Source organism: Anastrepha ludens, chromosome 3, assembly GCF_028408465.1.
Source record: "Anastrepha ludens isolate Willacy chromosome 3, idAnaLude1.1, whole genome shotgun sequence".
NCBI lineage: Eukaryota > Metazoa > Arthropoda > Insecta > Diptera > Tephritidae > Anastrepha > Anastrepha ludens.
In genome coordinates, this window is record NC_071499.1 from 127,460,286 (window position 1) to 127,477,315 (window position 17,030).

A 17,030-nucleotide genomic window follows, 5' to 3' on the forward strand; every position below is an offset into this window, starting at 1 on the left:
CTTTAGTACAGAGTATTTTTCATGCCGCTCCGTGACTGGGGTCTCGAGATATAGGTCAAAACGTGGACCCGGGTAACCTTTGGTTGTGTATGTACAATATGGGTATCAAATGAAAGCTGTTGATAAGTGCTTTAAACGGGGTAATTTTCATACCTATTGATGACTAGGGTCTCGAAATATATGCCAAAACGTGGACCCGCCGTGTCTTTGCACCGAATTAAACCAAACTTACACACATTGTTAAGGAGGTATTGAAGATGGTTTCCGTATAGTCTGGATACCTATTGGTAGATAGGGTCTCGAGATATAGGTCAAAACGTGGACCCGGGGAACCTTCGGATGTGTATGTACAATATGGATATCAAATGGAAGCTGTTGGTGAATGCTTTAGTTCAGAGTATTTCCATCGGCTCCGTGACTAGAGTCTCGAGATAGAGACCAAAACGTGGACCCTAGAATGTGTTTGTACAATATGGAGATCAAATGAAAGCTGTTGATAAGTGCTTTAATACGGGGTAATTTTCATACCTATTGATGACTAGGGTCTCGAAATATATGCCAAAACGTGGACCCGCCGTGTCATTGAACCGAATTAAACCAAACTTACACACATTGTTAAGTAGGTATTGAAGATGATTTCCGTATAGTTTGAATACCTATTGGTAGATAGGGTCTCGAGATATAGGTCAAAACGTGGACCCGGGTAACCTTCGGACGTGTATGTACAATATGGGTATCAAATGGAAGCTGTTGGTGAATGCTTTAGTTCAGAGTATTTTTCATGCCGCTCCGTGACTAGGGTCTCGAGATAGAGACCAAAACGTGGAGCCTAGAATGTGTTTGTACAATATGGATATCAAATTGAAGCTGTTGGTGAATGCCTTAGTACAGAGTATTTTTCATGCCGCTACGTGACTGGGGTCTCGAGATATAGGTCAAAACGTGGACCCGGGTAACCTTTGGTTGTGTATGTACAATATGGGTATCAAATAAAAGCTGTTGATAAGTGCTTTAATACGGGGTAATTTTCATACCTATTGATGACTAGGGTCTCGAAATATATGCCAAAACGTGGACCCGCCGTGTCTTTGCACCGAATTAAACCAAACTTATGCACACTGTTAAGTAAGTATTGAAAATGGGTTTCGTAAAGTTTGGTTGTAATTCGGAGCAGTGGCAACGGGTACAGCGTTCTTTTGAGCCAGCCATAATGTCGCTTACTTTTTTAACGCTTGGGGCGCAACTGAACTGTCAAATTGACAGTGTGAGTTACAATGTGTCAATATTTCTTTCTGATTTGGATGCCATAAGGAAAAAACGTAAGTGCAACATGTAAAAATTGTTTGTGAATTTTTTTGGAGTGGATTTTGGAACAGTGAATAATTTCTTACGAAATTTGAGAATTTAATGTGAAATCCGAATGAAATTATGTGTTCGTGGAAAAAACAATTTTTTCCGTTTTTTTTTTTTTGAAAAATATAAATGGATAATGGTTAAAAAAGCTCCAATGCTTAATAAAACATATAAATTGAAACGAAAAATTCATGGATGATCAGGAAAAAAGACGATTGTTTATTCATATACGTTGATTTGAAATTTAAAAACAATCTTCTTTTTTCCTGATTTTCAATTTATATTTTATATTTACTCAAAAACAAATAGAAAAACAAAAAATATTGTTTATGCCAAAGCGCTTGAATAAAGAATAAAGAAATAAATAATATGAAAACCATATATTTTCTGTTCTAAACCATATCTATTCTATTTTAGTGTGCCCAGCGAAGGGGGCCGGGTTTGCTAGTATAAAAATAAATTAAATTAAATTGATAAAATAAAATAAAATTAAATTAAAAATAAAAACTAAGTACAAAATAAAATATTATGTAAAAAAATGCAAAAATAAAATAAAATGAGATAAAATAAAAGAAAATAATATGAAGTTAAACTAAATTGAGGAATTAAAATTAATTTGGCGAATAATTAATTAATTGAGGAATAAAATAAAGTACAATAAACCTAAATTTGATGGAGTGAAATTAAATAGATAATATAGAGACGTAAATTTGTTAGCATTTGACATTTAACCTGCCCATCCGTTCCTGAGCCTTCTCTATGAATTTGCATTCTCTGGATAATATAAAACAGCGCCAACACACCATCAAGCGCTTGGAATTCGCACTATCGCTATTTTGACTTTGATAGTTAAAATAACATCCAAGAAGCGTTAGAAATTAAATTTATCCTTGGAATTTTGCAAAAAGGTCGCTTTTAGCTAAAAAAAAAATTGGAAAATCGAATATTGGAAGCCGAAAATTGAGTAATTATCCACTGCACTAAAGTAAAATGGCCTAAAAGCTGGGATTGGACACCATCAGAGTATGTTTATGAGGGGCAGAAACGATTCAAATTTGCCATTGTTGAGATAAGTTACGAAATTAACGAAAATGTACTAATCGGGTTGCTGCAAAGTCAGCCGTAGAAGTCATTTGAACGAAATTGTGTTGTAATCACAAAGTTTGCTATAACCAACAAAAACAAAAAAAAAATTAAAATTGAAAAATATATCGTATTATATTATATTTATATTATAAACAAATTAAATCCCACACTATTACCAACAAAAACAAAAACCAATTATTTGAAAAATGTTTCATGTGACTTTTATTTATAACCAAATTAAATTAAGTTCCACACTGTACAAAAATATAATTAAATTGAATAAAAAATACTATGCATTAATCGCAATCTGAAAAATCCGCATTTGGAAATAATAAAAAAAAAATAAAAAATAAAAAATAGCGCACCTTCGTTAGGTAATCCCATTGGTTTAATAAAAACATCAGTTTAATTAAAAAACTCATTGCAGTTGTACAACAAAGCTAAAAAGCCAGCAGCACTTCATAAACATTGTGGTAAGACCTACTTGAAGGTCCCAACTCGTCCATTGCATGCTACAGTTGGTTGAGGCCAAAGCTGCACCATCCTCTGCAACGCTCTACTTATGACCAGCCACGTGTGAAACATTTTTTTTGTAGTCGGTCAGCATGTAGAGCTTAGGGTCTAGCGGGTTTTGCATCATAGTTTTATTTTTCTTTTTTCATTTCTCTCGCGTTTTATGATTTATTGCAAATACAGAGTTACAGAATTGCAAATTCTCCTTTTACCTTTCTACAAAGTGTGTGTGTGTGTGTGTGGGCCTTTCACTATGCGGTTTCAATGGTGTTGCAATTGAAGAGATTCTTTTTTATGACTTTTCACTCGCCAAACCGCAAGAGCTTACAATGTAACAAACAATTGGAAAAATTTAAAAGCAAATCAGTTTTTATATGCAATTTGTGTTTGGCTGGTCTTGAGCGGTGCTTAAAAATATGCGCCTGCATCCATCTAATTTACAATTATTATATCTCTACATCCCGTTTATCTAACCGCCGCATAATTCTACCATATTTTACCTTGCGTTTCCTGGCAGACCACCCCATCTTCATCGCTCCTTCATTAAGTATGCAAACAAGGTCTTTTGGCTACATCAAATGAGTCTATTTACCAACGAGCTGGTCACCGTTCGTCCACTTGGAGCGGTCGACTACCGCTCACGGCTGGAATTTAAATGAGTTTTACCATAATTTAAACATTTAATACACATTCAGTAAAATTAGTATATGTACTTATATATATGTATGTATGTGTGTGTGCATGAAGTTATAGCGAATGTAGGAAATGCAGTGGCGGAAGTTGCAAGTTTTTGGTTACACTGCAAACCAGTTTAAATCCAACGTAAGACGTTGAATAAGGATGAAAAAATTGTGAAAAAACAAAAATTGACCTGAATTGTTTTGAAATACTTCCATGAATGGGACTAAAAAAATATAAACGATAAAATTTAGATTGGATTAAAAATTAAAAAAATATGAAAAAATACGAAAGTTAAATAAAACGAGGAAAAATAAATGCAATAATGAAGTAAAATGTGAGATAAATTAAAATAAATAAGAAATAAAAAAACAAAAACTAAATTACAATCAGAAAATCAAAAGGCCTAAAATAATATTAAGTAATGAATGAAAAAAATTATAAATTGTGAATAAGAAATAAGAATAAACAATTTTTTGTTTGCATTACAAATTAAAAAAAAAATATATTTTTGTACTAAGCTAAAAGTTTAAGAAAAAGTAAAAAATAAAATTAAAAAAAACAAAGAAAGGCCAACACTTCCAAAATTTTGTGCAAAAATTCTAATGCAAATCAGAGGAAAACTGAGGGAGTTATAGAGCTTTGACTGAAAGAATTTAGCCAGGGCAACAAAGTACTGGTGAGGCTTTAGGCTTATTTGACCGATTTTGGTGTTTTTTGCATATTTAGAGAAATTAACGCTTCTGTAATTTGTGTCAAAATTTCAAGCAAATCAGAGGAAAACTGAGAGAGTTATAGAACTGTGACTGAAAGAATTTAGCAAGGGTAACTTGTTACTGGTAGGGCTTTAGACAAATGGAATTTTTGATTTTTTTTAACCGATTTTGTTTTTTTATGTTAACGCAAACAAATAATTGATTTATTTTTGGATCTTTGGGTTCTTAGGCGCATAAACTACTGGCATTGAAAATCAAAAAAGTTTTAGTCAAGGCTACCAAATTCGTTGAGACAAGGCCTTTCCGCTGCTGTATATAGCCCACTGACCTTCTGCGCCCTTTTGTGATAGGCGATAATATTTCAAGTGCCTGTTGCGCTAGTTTTGTTTTGCTGTTAAGCACAAAAAACGTGTTTGGTTTATCAATAAAGCGAGCAATTGAATCACAAGGAGTATCGCAATTATATTTTTTTATAAATATTTGTATGTAATGTATGTACGTGCTTATATGTATATATATAAAGAAATTTTTTATAATTGTAAGTGCTGCTAATACGCATATTTTTAATTAGTGTTTCCAATTCCTTTTTTCTCCCCACTCTTCTCCGCAGCAATGACATAATGGAACCAATGACCGCATTGGTTTTGGCCTTCCAGCTGTTGGCTCTCTTCTCCATCGCCGGTGCACTACTCATCTATCTGATCTGCAAGGTGCGTGATGACACTGCCGAGGTGGCCGAATCCCAGCCGGGCACTGTGCTCGTAACCAGCGCCGACACCGCACTCGGTCTACAGCTGTGCACACATCTCGCCAACAAGGGCTGCCGTGTTTTCGCCGGTATGCGTGATGCCCAAGATTCGCTGCCCGCTAAGCTGCTCAACGGTTGGCTGAAAATGCGCGAATACAGCGAGGAGCCAGTGCGCGGCGCCATCATCCCCATGCAACTGGATGTGACACGCGAGGATGTGTTGCGCGAAACGACCAGCGCCATGGGTGCACACATGAATGCGGGCGAGCGCGGCATTGCGGCAGTGATCAATACCAGTGGCAGCCTCTTTCGCGGGCGCGTCGAAATGCAGGAGGGCCAACAGTGGGAGCATATGTTGAAAACGAATATATTGGGTTCATTGCGTGTGGCCAAAGCATTTGTGAGCTTCTTGCGACCGACAAGGGGACGTCTCATCTATTTAGGCGCCGGTGCTGGGACAGGACCGAATAGCGAGGATGGTTTGGTAGCATTCACGGCGTCGCGCGCCGCCGTGGAGAAGTGTGTGGAAGAGCTGCGCAAAGAGCTGCAGCCGTATGGAGTGAAGGTGGTGGCGCTAGATACGTGCGGCATAGCAGCGGAGGCGCTATACAAAGCGCCAGTGCCACACAGTGAGTATTGTTGAGGTTTGAGTCGATTTTTATGGTCACTGCTTGATTTTTTTTTTTTTATTTCATTCCACTTCAGCTATGACCGAAAATGAGGGCTCACCGACACAGTACACGGCCGATGTTTTAAGCGCGAACGCTTTACAAGTGATTGAGCGCGCGTTGTGGGATGCAGTGCCGCTGGAGCGCTACCAACTGGTGCAGTATAGCAAATTGAATTTCATGTTGCCATGTCGTTCATCTTTTCGGATGACAAAAATGGGTGAAGGTGTGAAGCGTGGCGTGCAGCGGGTTTGAGCGGACGAGCGAGGAAAGGAATAGAAACGCAGATGTCACCTAAGTTGCGAGTAACGCCGAGACGAGGAAGGCAAAGAGACAAGGAGCTGGAACCTTCTAACGGGAAGTGGATAACAAAATTTGGGGACACTCCAAAATTTGTTTTGAACAAATATATATTTTAAAAAATTTTTCGATTTAAGAAAATGCTAATGTTTACGTGGAAACTGCGGCATTTTGTAAAATTAACGAACAAAAGTAATTGGCAAATGTTATCATTATATTTCGAAGTTTATTTAGAAATCAATTAACAGCTTATTATTCGTAATAAAATAATTATCTGAGGTTAGCTTGGTTTTATATGTGAAACTGAGCAGCTGAGTTTCACAGCACCTCCCATGTAAACTATCGTTTTATATTTTTTTAATATACATACCTATGTATGTAAACCGCTACTTTCTTTATGTTTATTTTTGTAAATAATGAAATTTATAATTATACGTTTTTCTGCAATTTTTAATTTTTTGTTTGTTTGTTACAACAAATAACGCAATTGGCTGCCACATTTATTAACTTTTACACAACATATTTTTTGCAAGACATTAATATGTACCAATCCAAGAACGCAATGCATGAAATCTTTTTATTTACTAAATAAAAATGTGAAATATTAATAAGGAAATAGTTGTTGTTCAAATCTACACTGGTAAGTATGTACGTATATGTATGTAAACCTATTCATATTTCGAGATAAAATCATAGCGCAGCACAGAAGCACGATATACATCCCCAGCTACAGCGTTGGGTTTACTCTCCGTGCCGCCGGGCAGATGTACCAGAACGTCAGCCCCGACAATGCTTTGCAAACGGCTGCTCATCTGCAAATAAATTTGTTGATAAAATTTATAATAACACAAATTCGTTAAATGCTTACTTGACTGCCGTTAACGGAGGCGTATAAGCGACCATTTTTGCTAGTCACTGAGGCGCGCACATATTCCGGACGTGGATCCAGTTTGATGCTATCGTTTTGTAGCTGAGCAGCCGAAAAAAAGTAAAAAGAAATTAGTAAAGACAACTATTGCGTAATATCGCTGCTATTAAAATACAAACTTCTATTATTTATACTTTTTGATAAGCTAAACAATGACTGTGATTTTTGATAACAGCTGCCAAGGCATTTTCTTCAATATTTTTTTTAATTTCAACTAAGTACGTAACTACTTACAGTTATCGGCAAAGTCGCCAGTTCGCATTTGTCACGCTCCCAACCGGCAAACCAGCGTATTGCGGGCAAAACAAACAAATGAAATGTGACGAACGCAGACACCGGGTTGCCTGGCAGCCCAAAGAAGTATTTCTCATTCTTGGAGGCGAAAGTCATAGGTTTCCTGAAGTAGAATTAAATCGAATTATAAAATCACAATCATGACGCAGCCACATACCCAGGCTTCATGTTGACGCGCCCGAAGTTGATTGTGAAACCCAGATTTTGCAGTGCCGGTTTAATGTAGTCCTTATCGCCCATTGAAACACCGCCACTGCAGATGATAAAATCGACATTCTTGAATTGTTCCGAGATTTTACCTTTAACAGTTTCGAAGCTGAAAGAGTAAAATTAGAAAATCAGTCGGTAATCGTATATGGTTTTCATTTTATACACCGACTCATCACTCAGCACCAGCGTTTGCGCGCATTCAAAACCAAAATACACCAGTAGTTCCTCCAGCGTAGTTGTGTTCGAATCGTAAATTTTACCCATTACTTCGGGTTGGTGTGGCGCCAATAACTCACTGCCGGTAGAGATAATGCCGATTTTTGGTTTACGTATTGCACCCAATTTCCTACCAACTGAGGAGAGTATCGATTTGATGATTACAGCTGAGTGGTCAGCAGAGGGGAAAAGTTTGCTGCCTTTACGCAGATCTGATCCAATCTGGCTGTAGCGGAACGTATTCAAACAAAGCAGTTTTAATAACTATTTGACGTACTCAAGGTTATTTAATTTTTTGTTGAAACTAGTAAATTTGTATAAATTTACCGTATGTCTAAATTCGCTTTCGGTTCAACCAAAATTTCCACCAGATCCTCCTCGCCATTCTTTTTCTTTTTGAGTAATTTGGTATCCTCCACTTGTATCACACAATCCGCGTAGTGTGGTACTGGCGCGCCGGTGTTTATCTTGTAGCATTCATCTTCTTGCATATCATTCATTATTATCTAGAATTAAATTTGAAATTACTCGAACTTTCAGCAACAAATAAGTCTACACCTCATTTCACCTCGTCACCCGCAGATATGTAGCCCAGAACTTTTTTGGTGCCCGAGAAGCCCGTGGATTTCATTGCATAGCCATCCTTAATGGATGCCCGAAAGGGTGGTATATCTATCGGTGCCGAAAATTCATTCAGTAGCTGCGCCACTTCGCGCTGCTGCTGCACGGTTTGAAATATTATCTCTAGCGCTTGCACTACAGCTATCATTGGAAATGGGGAATTTCTATCACTGTCATCACCTTTGCTCGTCTTGTGTGGGCATACGTGCCCCATGGAGGCCATAGAGATGCCACTCGCTTGTAACTCGGCATGCACCCGTCGCACCAGTGGTAAATCGTTGCCGATTAAGTGTAGCGCATGTGGCAACAACTCACACACCACTTCAAAACACTCCGTTACCGCTTTTTCGCTGCCAGGAAAATTTAGTATTAAAGTATTGCCCGCAATACCACACAAGCCGCGTGTTAAAGCGGCGAATTTCGTCTTCTGTAGTGACGCCTGTGCAATATACTGTGCCAGTTGCGGGCATTCTTTGTTTAACAGTACTTTAGTCGCTTCTGGCGTAACATCACGCGGTGCAAAGCCGGTGCCACCGGTAGTAATGATTGCACTTACGCTGGGCATTTTCTGGGTTATGAGTTCACGTAGTTTAGCAATGATTTGGTCGCGCTCGTCTGGTACTATAGCTGTTAGAATGTTGGCATTTTGGAAGGCATTGCGAATCAGCGATACCAAACAGGGGCCACTGCGATCTTTACTAGGATCCTGGCTGCAGCTGTCGCTTACTATAAAGAGTGAAATCAGTATGTATTTTTTAAAAGCAATATATTCGATAAATCACAAAAACACACTTGTTAAAACTGCGAAAACTATATCATTCACCATCTTTACGCTACGACAACTGCGGCTTTAATGGTTCAACAAATAGTAGAGCAACTTGAACACTTTATCTAAATGAAAACAAACAAAAATTAAAACAGAACACGACGTCAACGACAGCAGATCAAAATAAAAGAGCAACATAAAAACAAAACAACAAAAATGATTCTGACAGCGCAGCAAAATGTTATCTTTCGCTGTAAGCAGAGAATGTTAATAGAAACCGGTTGCAGAGCTGCTTAGCATCGACCACTGTCAAAACAAAACCGCTACACATATGCATACATATACATATATTTTATATATATTTTTTTAATTAGCAGAAACCGTTAAACATTAATAAATAAACAAAAATTCGTTTCAAAAAACATCAAAAATGTGTTTTTTCTTAATAATTTGCGTACGGTTAAAAATTACTCTTCTTCTCGTTTTTTTAACGTCAGCACTTGCAATTAGCCTATTTTTTCAACTAAATTAAATCGGTACGCTTTCGGTTGGATGAAAAAAATTAAGGTTTACCACATCTAAACGAATTTTTACAACAAATACAAATCTAGGGAAACTGATAAAAAATGTTTAGTACAAATGCTGGGAATATATAACAAACACCTTCTCGGACGGCAACACTGTTCTTCAGTTTACTTCAATTTCCTTGTCATTTTATTGCATAGAAATCAGCTGTTCGTGAAAATAGAAGGAAATTATTATTAAATATTAGAAACTTTTCCAAGATATTAACAATTGGACATCGAAATATTTATAATGAGTGATCATAGCTCGTACGATAATGTGCCCAAACCTGAGGTTAGTCATATTTATATTCTACTTAGTTATACTACCATTCGGTTCCTAAATCTTCCCGTAGCAATCGGCGCAACAACTGCCTATCACATTAAACACCAACCCAACCATAAACCGCGTTAATAACATAACCACTAATGCTCCTGCATCGGATAGCGAAAAAGAGCTGACACCGGGACGTTGTAATTTACAAAATTGGCTTGGCCATACGTTCAGAGTTGTGATAACTGATGGACGCGTGCTCGTTGGCTTCTTCAATTGTACGGACAAGGACGCCAATGTTGTGCTATCTATGTGCGCAGAGTACTTGGAAGAAGGCAAGGATGCACGCATACTTGGTAACGTTATGATTCCGGGCAAACACATTGTTTCAATCGCAGTGGATATGCCTAGAGATGCAGCGCTGTCGGATAAACCCAGTGCGCCATCAGCACCCGAAATACTTTAATATAACCTAAGAAAATCGGCATTAATTCATCAAGTAATCCATTATACATATAGTTTAAGTGACTACTTTTATTTAGTTTAACATTAGTAAAAGCAAATAACAAATTCGATTATCAACTACGATTTGGTCGGTGTTGGCTTTTTGTTGCTTTCTTCAAGCGGATCAAAACCTTTCTCCATGCGCTCCTTAAATTGTTCATATGTTCTTTTACGGTCAAAATGTTTCACCCACTGCCGTGGACACGATTCCTCGAAGGCTTTTCGTAGTTTTCGACAAGCATCCGGCACTCTTTCACCACTTGTCGAGCTGTGTTTGGGTGCGTGTTCACTTAAACACTGCCAGTATTCATCACGCGACGCCCAGCAATGCGTACGTTCTTCCTTTGTTGGGAAACTCATTAATGCAACTTTCTTTCTTTCCAACTATAAGGTGTATAGAAATTTTACGAAATTTTATAAAAATCACTTGTATGCAAAATAAACGGCATTGGCAGTGACATAACCTATCAATTGTGCAACTGTCAAAATAACAGCTGACTGCAAGATGCACGGAAAAAGCAAAGAGTGATAACCGAAAGAAGCTGCAGAGAGAATATAGGTTGAAATGCAATAATTTGTGCAAACTCCGATTTGAGGTAAAAATCGTTTTATTTCTTGGCAATCTTAAAATTACTTTTTTTAATCAATATATGCAAAATTATCCAACAAATTCTTCGATATGGAATGTTCTATGAAATTACGATTCTTGATTCTTAAGATTATTAAAATACAAACAACTTGAGATTTAAATTGAAATAAATTAAAAAATATAAATATTGGATATTCTTTATGCGTATAAAAAGCTCTAAACTATGTCTTAAGCTAAAAGTGAGTATTTGAAATAAAAAATGGACATTAACCTTTGAGATACTGGGAATTAAATACATGTAACCACATTTTCTCTTACATATTATGGCTCTATGCCTGTTTCATCATCTTAGAGCTACTTGCTTCACTTGCCCATTACCATGATCTGGTAATATATGCTTTGCACTTCCGATACAAGTCTTCTTCAGTAACTTTTCTGGAGGACGTTTACTGCACTCATCAAAATAGCATTTTTCTACATTATGTAAAAACTCGATCAGCATTATGGAATCACCACCATTAGGCCCCACAAAATATTCACATTCGTAGCTGCTTTGCTGTTTCAAATCGCGTACGCAACAGTCAATGAACTCCGCATTAGCTGAGTACCACGCATTTAAGTGTTGCATAGGTAGATTTAATTTTTCTCGCAAAATTCCCGTCACCCAAGTGTCATCAATCCAGAAAAATGGAGTTTGCTGTGCTTCTTTCACCAGTCGCAAAGCAGTTGCCGGATTGGTAATATATAGCCAGCCAGAGAGATAAGCAGGATATATATCTTTAGGCCATTCTTGCTTGGAAACGTACCATTTGTTGGCGGTGTTGCGCACGGGCGCTCTAGCGTTGAGTACATAGCCTGCTAAATATGTAGACGAAGCAATTAAATTCGGCTGTTGTACTTCTAGTGATTCCAAGTAGCGGCGAAAGTGGAAGACATCATATATAATATCATCATCAATTTTGATTATAAATTTGGCACTGCTGCAATCAGTGGCAGCCCAACGTAGACCCATTACATGCTTGTAACTCAGGTTGCGATAAGCTTCTTGAAAGTTGCCCTGCAACAGATCCCCAAAGCGTTGCTGTTCGTCTAGTAGCTGTTTTTGTGTGATAAATTTTTCAGTGTGTGGCAGTGCAGCCAGCAAGAAGACCCGCTGCATGCCCATTTCAGACAGTTTGCTCTGCGGTATGGCCTGCCGATGGGCCGCGCGCAACTCATCGTGACCGGCATAAGATGTGATGATTATAATAGCTGTGGGGATTTAGAAATACATTTTATAGGATCGCTATACATACATAGGCAAACAACTATCTGCACTACACTTAGACTGGAAGCCACATACCCAGCAGTTCTTTATCGTACTTGCGACACACATTATTCGCCATTTCATACTTAAAGTCCTTTAAGTTTACTAGCCGACTCAAATTCAAGCCAGGCACTTCATTTGGGTAAGTCACCTGCTCCTCTGACACGTCTTTCTCCAGTGGTGGCAACTGCGTCAGGAATTCATCTTTTTTTGCACCAGGTGTAAAGTAATCTATACAAATTAGTAACCCAATCACAACAGCAACGATTAAAGTTAAAAATTTATAAGCAATGCGGCCGCGCAAGCGCATTTTTTTGCATTTTTAAATCTGAATTGAAAAAGTAATTAAATTTTAACTCAGCAGTAATGTAAACAATTGCAGCTGTCGCGCATCCAATTATAGGCTATGCGTGGAGCAATAAAGCCAACTGCAAAGGCTCATTGCAGAGAACGTTAAATATAGAGAATTCTCACGAGCTACGAATAGTGTGAATTGTCAAAAATGAAGTCTAACCGCCGCCGGGGTGTGGTGAAACTTTTAACAGAAATGTTTTACAGCGATTTCTCCTTTAGCATATTGGCCCTGCACAGTTTTTGGCCTCTGTAGGAAATCAAATTGACGAATAGCCGACGGCATTTTGCAAAGTATTTGCTTGTGCATTTTTATGTATTATATGCGCCAACATTTCAAATCAAAGTAACTTTAATATTTTGATTTAATTTACCTCTCACATTTTGGTATGTGCGTTTTAGTAAATTTAAAACTAAACAAATTTGTTGAAAAATTTTTACCAATTTTTTGAGTCGAAATTAATTCATAGCATACAAGTGTTTTGGTATATCGACATATGTATTTACATACATTTGAATATGCATTTATTTGTTTCTTTGGCAAACCAAATTTTTTTCAATTTACATTTTATTACAGGGAATAATAATATACATACATTTGTATGTATGCATTTTCTAGATAGTATACAACTTTAAAATAAATAAAGGAAAACTTCAAAGAAACGTATTTGCATATATGGGACAACTAAGTTCAATTGCATCTTTATTAAATATAGTGTTGCACGCATATGTGTGCACTGAAGCAACATGACCTACCTCACGAGCATCGCCTTATATTTCATGTAAATAACCTAATGATCAAATTCCTACCTCACAAATGCTAAAACAAATTTTGAATATTCATGTACATATTTGTATGTGCCTATGTACACTTGGTGCCCATATCCCTTCAAACAAATCAAAAAATTCTGTATACAAAACGCTTCATTACCAGGGGCACAGGAAGATGGCATATGCAAATATAAATATGTGAATTGAATTCAAGCAAAACAATGCTTATCAATATACACATATGCATGTGCATACAACCGCACACACAGGGCACTCACTTTATTCCTCAAAATGCGTATGTCGTTCAAAGCTAAAATTCTATGCCTAGCGACTACAAGAACAAAATGCAGTCTTAGGCGCAGGCGTAGCGGCCATCATTCTAGTTGCCATAGCGCTGAACAGTCGCGGCGGCGCCGAACAGTTTCAACTATTGTACTGTGCAACAAAAACTCATCATCAAAAAATTCATTGATAAATTCGAGCTCATAGTTCTAAGAGCAAGTACTTTCATTCATAAAACGAGCCGCCATATGCCAATTTTCTCGACAATTCGAAAATAGTCAATATTGGAATATTTCGCGAAGAAATATTTGCCAATATTTGATAAATCTTGAATTTTTGTCAAGTCGAGTGCCCGCGGCATCGTACATATGTATGGATCAATATATGTATGTAAATATGTCTTTCTAAATGCTCGACAGCCGCAGCTGCTGTGCGTCAAGTGCGCGCATGAGCATACAGTAAGTTACAGAAGAATTTACATTTGCTTACGCCATCTTCCTGTGCCCCTGGTAATGAAGCGTTTTGTATACAGAATTTTTTGATTTGTTTGAAGGGATATGGGCACCAAGTGTAATACGCACATACAAATATGTACATGAATATTCAAAATAAATTTGTTTTAGCATTTGTGAGGCAGGAGTTTGATCATTAGGTTATTTACATGAAATATAAGGCGATGCTCGTGAGGTAGGTCATGTTGCTTCAGTGCACACATATGCGTGCAACACTATATTTAATAAAGATGCAATTGAACTTAGTTGTCCCATATATGCAAATACGTTTCTTTGAAGTTTTCCTTTATTTATTTTAAAGTTGTATACTATCTAGAAAATGCATACATACAAATGTATGTATATTATTATTCCCTGTAATAAAATGTAAATTGAAAAAAATTTGGTTTGCCAAAGGAACAAATAAATGCATATTCAAATGTATGTAAATACATATGTCGATATACCAAAACACTTGTATGCTATGAATTAATTTCGACTCAAAAAATTAGTAAAAATTTTTCAACAAATTTGTTTAGTTTTAAATTTACTAAAACGCACATACCAAAATGTGAGAGATAAATTAAATCAAAATATTAAAGTTACTTTGATTTGAAATGTTGGCGCATATAATAAATATTCAATCATTTTTTCTTCATCACCTTTGTTTGAAAATACAAATTGAATAGATTTTCGTTTATCAAGGGAACATAAAAATGCACAAGCAAATACTTTGCAAAATGCCGTCGGCTATTCGTCAATTTGATTTCCTACAGAGGCCAAAAACTGTGCAGGGCCAATATGCTAAAGGAGAAATCGCTGTAAACATCTCTGTTATAAATTTCACCACACCCCGGCGGCGGTTAGACTTCATTTTTGACAATTCACACTATTCGTAGCTCGTGAGAATTCTCTGCCGTCTGTCTGTCTGTCTGCCTGTTTTAGCTATCTGTCATCTCGATTTCTGCAAAAAGTTGACGGCACGTGCATTACCTTTTCGGGCCTTCAATCGCGTTTTGTGGGTGCAGTTGTTTGTTTTTATTATAAACGTGCGTTTAATAACAAACAAAACGAGTTATAAACTCCGTGAGTTATTACTTGTGCGGGGTTTGGTGCACTATTAGTGGCGTATTAAAATTTAAAGTGAAGAGTGCGCACGGAAGTCTCTTTGTGTTGCAATGGGAAAGAATAATAGAAATAAAAATAAGTCGGGTAGTAATAAGAATCAGCAACCAAATAATGTCGCTACCCACGCACAAGCCCAGCCATCTAAACAACAGCAACAACAACCACAAGCGATCTTTAAACGACCTACACTGACGCTGCAGAAACGCAATGAGCTCAGCTCACTAATCGGTGCACTGCTCGAAATCGGGTTCAAACAGCCCACTAATGCAAATGAAGAATGGGATCAATATGTCGAAATGCAAGAACTGTTGCACCGTGTTCAAGTACTTGAGGCACCGCTGCGACGCCCCACCTCCAACACCACCATCGAGTCACGGCTGGCCGACATTGACAATTTCTATCGTTGGGCCACAGAAAATGGTTTGAGTTACGAAGGCGTACGTATAGCACATTTTGCAGGTTACGAATTGGGTTTAGAAGCAACGCGTGACATAGTCGAAAACGATTTGCTGTTTAAAATACCACGCAAGTTGATGCTCTCGGAGGAGAATATGGATTTGGAAAATAGTCCAGCACAATTTGGTTCAATGTCCAATTTAAAATTGTCTTATGTGCTAATGCTAGAAGCTTTAAAACCTGACAGTTTTTGGAAGCCTTACCTGAATTTGCTGCCGGAAAAATATAATACAGTACTATATTTTAATGCCAAAGAAATGGAGATGCTACGCGGCTCGAATGCGCTATCTGCGGCGTTGCGTCAATGCAAAGCGATTGCGCGTCAATATGCGTTTCTCTACAATTGCACCGTGCAGGCTCCACGTGCAGACAAATTCAATCCCATAGGACATGCGTTCAAGGAGCAGTTCAGCTATGAGTTGTATCGGTGAGTAGTGAAAAGATGGATGGCTATTATTATTTGAGAGGTGTACTAGCTTATAATTTTTTTTATGAAGCAGTCGGCAAACAATCAAAGCAAATTGTGCTTATTACAACTGGGTTGTTCGGTAACGATTGGCTTTAAATTTGAACTTTTCGTGTAATATAAGCGTGTACAAATGCCTCTAGTCATATTAGGTTTGTCCAAAAAAACTTGCAAAGAAGAGGAAAGTTAGAGAGCAAATGGCATTTAATTTGAGGGGAAGCGCAAGTTATTACTGGATTAATTTTTACTTGCAAAAATTTGCAAGTGAGTAAAACAGCTGATCTCAAAGTAAAAATAAATACGAATTAATTTTTGCGAATTAGTCAAAGTTCTAAATTGAAAAAAGGTGATTAAAATGGAGAATGCAAGAAAGTATTAGATAAAATTTATAAAGTTTATTTGAAGTCATATGTTGAATAGGAATCGACCCTTGATATAGAGGTATGCACTTATGAAGTACTGCCTCCAGTCACGGTTGCTGCAATTTCCGAAATCAGAAATTTGAAGATGGTGTAAGTAATTGAGTGATTGTGACTCTATCTTATTACTTACTCAGTGATTGAAAGTGCGAACATTTTCAAAATCGGGCTACTTTTGTCAATTATAATTACACCGAAATCTGCTGTTTTAGTTAGATTGAACTGATCCCTTATTGAACAACACAAAGGACAACCTCAGACTATATACACTTTTGTTGACCCGCAAAAATTGCGCGAGTTTGGCTTGAAGTTCAAAGTTTGGACTAGCATTTG

At 37.3% G+C, this 17,030-nt stretch overlaps 6 protein-coding genes across 10 annotated transcripts in view; 3 read left to right on the top strand and 3 right to left on the bottom strand.

Annotated features, from left to right (window-relative positions):
- Window positions 1-6,516, top strand: part of LOC128859169 (estradiol 17-beta-dehydrogenase 2) — a 72,508-nt gene extending 65,992 nt beyond the window's left edge. For all 5 annotated transcript variants that reach the window (XM_054095935.1, XM_054095934.1, XM_054095937.1 and 2 more), the window contains 2 exons: window positions 4,957-5,723; window positions 5,800-6,516. In XM_054095935.1, coding sequence (XP_053951910.1) covers window positions 4,957-5,723; window positions 5,800-6,017 — 985 coding nt within the window. In that variant the 3' untranslated portion in view covers window positions 6,018-6,516. The remainder of the gene's footprint in view (window positions 1-4,956; window positions 5,724-5,799) is intronic.
- On the bottom strand, window positions 6,475-9,321 carry LOC128859167 (molybdenum cofactor synthesis protein cinnamon). The gene is made up of 8 exons (XM_054095932.1): window positions 9,124-9,321; window positions 8,279-9,057; window positions 8,038-8,216; window positions 7,664-7,936; window positions 7,442-7,600; window positions 7,225-7,387; window positions 6,931-7,032; window positions 6,475-6,874 (listed from the first exon to the last, which is right to left on the bottom strand). Exons 1-8 carry the CDS (start codon window positions 9,155-9,157, stop codon window positions 6,731-6,733), a joined length of 1,833 nt encoding a protein of 610 aa, XP_053951907.1. The 5' UTR covers window positions 9,158-9,321; the 3' UTR covers window positions 6,475-6,730.
- A 453-nt stretch (window positions 9,322-9,774) lies between these two features.
- Window positions 9,775-10,522, top strand: LOC128859172 (N-alpha-acetyltransferase 38-A, NatC auxiliary subunit). The gene is made up of 2 exons (XM_054095941.1): window positions 9,775-9,955; window positions 10,017-10,522. The coding sequence occupies exons 1-2, from the start codon at window positions 9,914-9,916 to the stop codon at window positions 10,398-10,400; spliced, it is 426 nt and encodes a 141-aa protein (XP_053951916.1). The 5' UTR covers window positions 9,775-9,913; the 3' UTR covers window positions 10,401-10,522.
- LOC128859173 (cytochrome c oxidase assembly factor 6 homolog) lies at window positions 10,449-10,930 on the bottom strand. The gene has a single exon (XM_054095942.1). The coding sequence runs from the start codon at window positions 10,796-10,798 to the stop codon at window positions 10,517-10,519; it is 282 nt and encodes a 93-aa protein (XP_053951917.1). The 5' UTR covers window positions 10,799-10,930; the 3' UTR covers window positions 10,449-10,516.
- Window positions 10,931-11,123: 193 nt separating this feature from the next.
- On the bottom strand, window positions 11,124-12,771 carry LOC128859168 (beta-1,3-galactosyltransferase 5). The gene is made up of 2 exons (XM_054095933.1): window positions 12,370-12,771; window positions 11,124-12,278 (listed from the first exon to the last, which is right to left on the bottom strand). Exons 1-2 carry the CDS (start codon window positions 12,641-12,643, stop codon window positions 11,371-11,373), a joined length of 1,182 nt encoding a protein of 393 aa, XP_053951908.1. The 5' UTR covers window positions 12,644-12,771; the 3' UTR covers window positions 11,124-11,370.
- A 2,635-nt stretch (window positions 12,772-15,406) lies between these two features.
- Window positions 15,407-16,243, top strand: LOC128857727 (actin-histidine N-methyltransferase-like). The gene has a single exon (XM_054093470.1). The coding sequence runs from the start codon at window positions 15,407-15,409 to the stop codon at window positions 16,241-16,243; it is 837 nt and encodes a 278-aa protein (XP_053949445.1).
- Window positions 16,244-17,030: the final 787 nt, after the last annotated feature.

Coding starts and splice junctions, on each gene's coding strand:
- LOC128859168 (XM_054095933.1), bottom strand. CDS start 12,643: ATGCGCTTGCGCGGCCGCATTGCTTATAAATTTTTAACTTTAATCGTT. Junction 12,279..12,369: donor GTACGATAAAGAACTGCTGG/GTATGTGGCTTC, acceptor AAATCCCCACAG/CTATTATAATCATCACATCT.
- LOC128859172 (XM_054095941.1), top strand. CDS start 9,914: ATGAGTGATCATAGCTCGTACGATAATGTGCCCAAACCTGAG. Junction 9,956..10,016: donor ATAATGTGCCCAAACCTGAG/GTTAGTCATATT, acceptor ATCTTCCCGTAG/CAATCGGCGCAACAACTGCC.
- LOC128857727 (XM_054093470.1), top strand. CDS start 15,407: ATGGGAAAGAATAATAGAAATAAAAATAAGTCGGGTAGTAATAAGAAT.
- LOC128859167 (XM_054095932.1), bottom strand. CDS start 9,157: ATGGTGAATGATATAGTTTTCGCAGTTTTAACAA. Junction 7,601..7,663: donor ACGCTGGTGCTGAGTGATGA/GTCGGTGTATAA, acceptor TTACTCTTTCAG/CTTCGAAACTGTTAAAGGTA. Junction 7,388..7,441: donor CGCGTCAACATGAAGCCTGG/GTATGTGGCTGC, acceptor ATTCTACTTCAG/GAAACCTATGACTTTCGCCT.
- LOC128859173 (XM_054095942.1), bottom strand. CDS start 10,798: ATGAGTTTCCCAACAAAGGAAGAACGTACGCATTGCTGGGCGTCGCGT.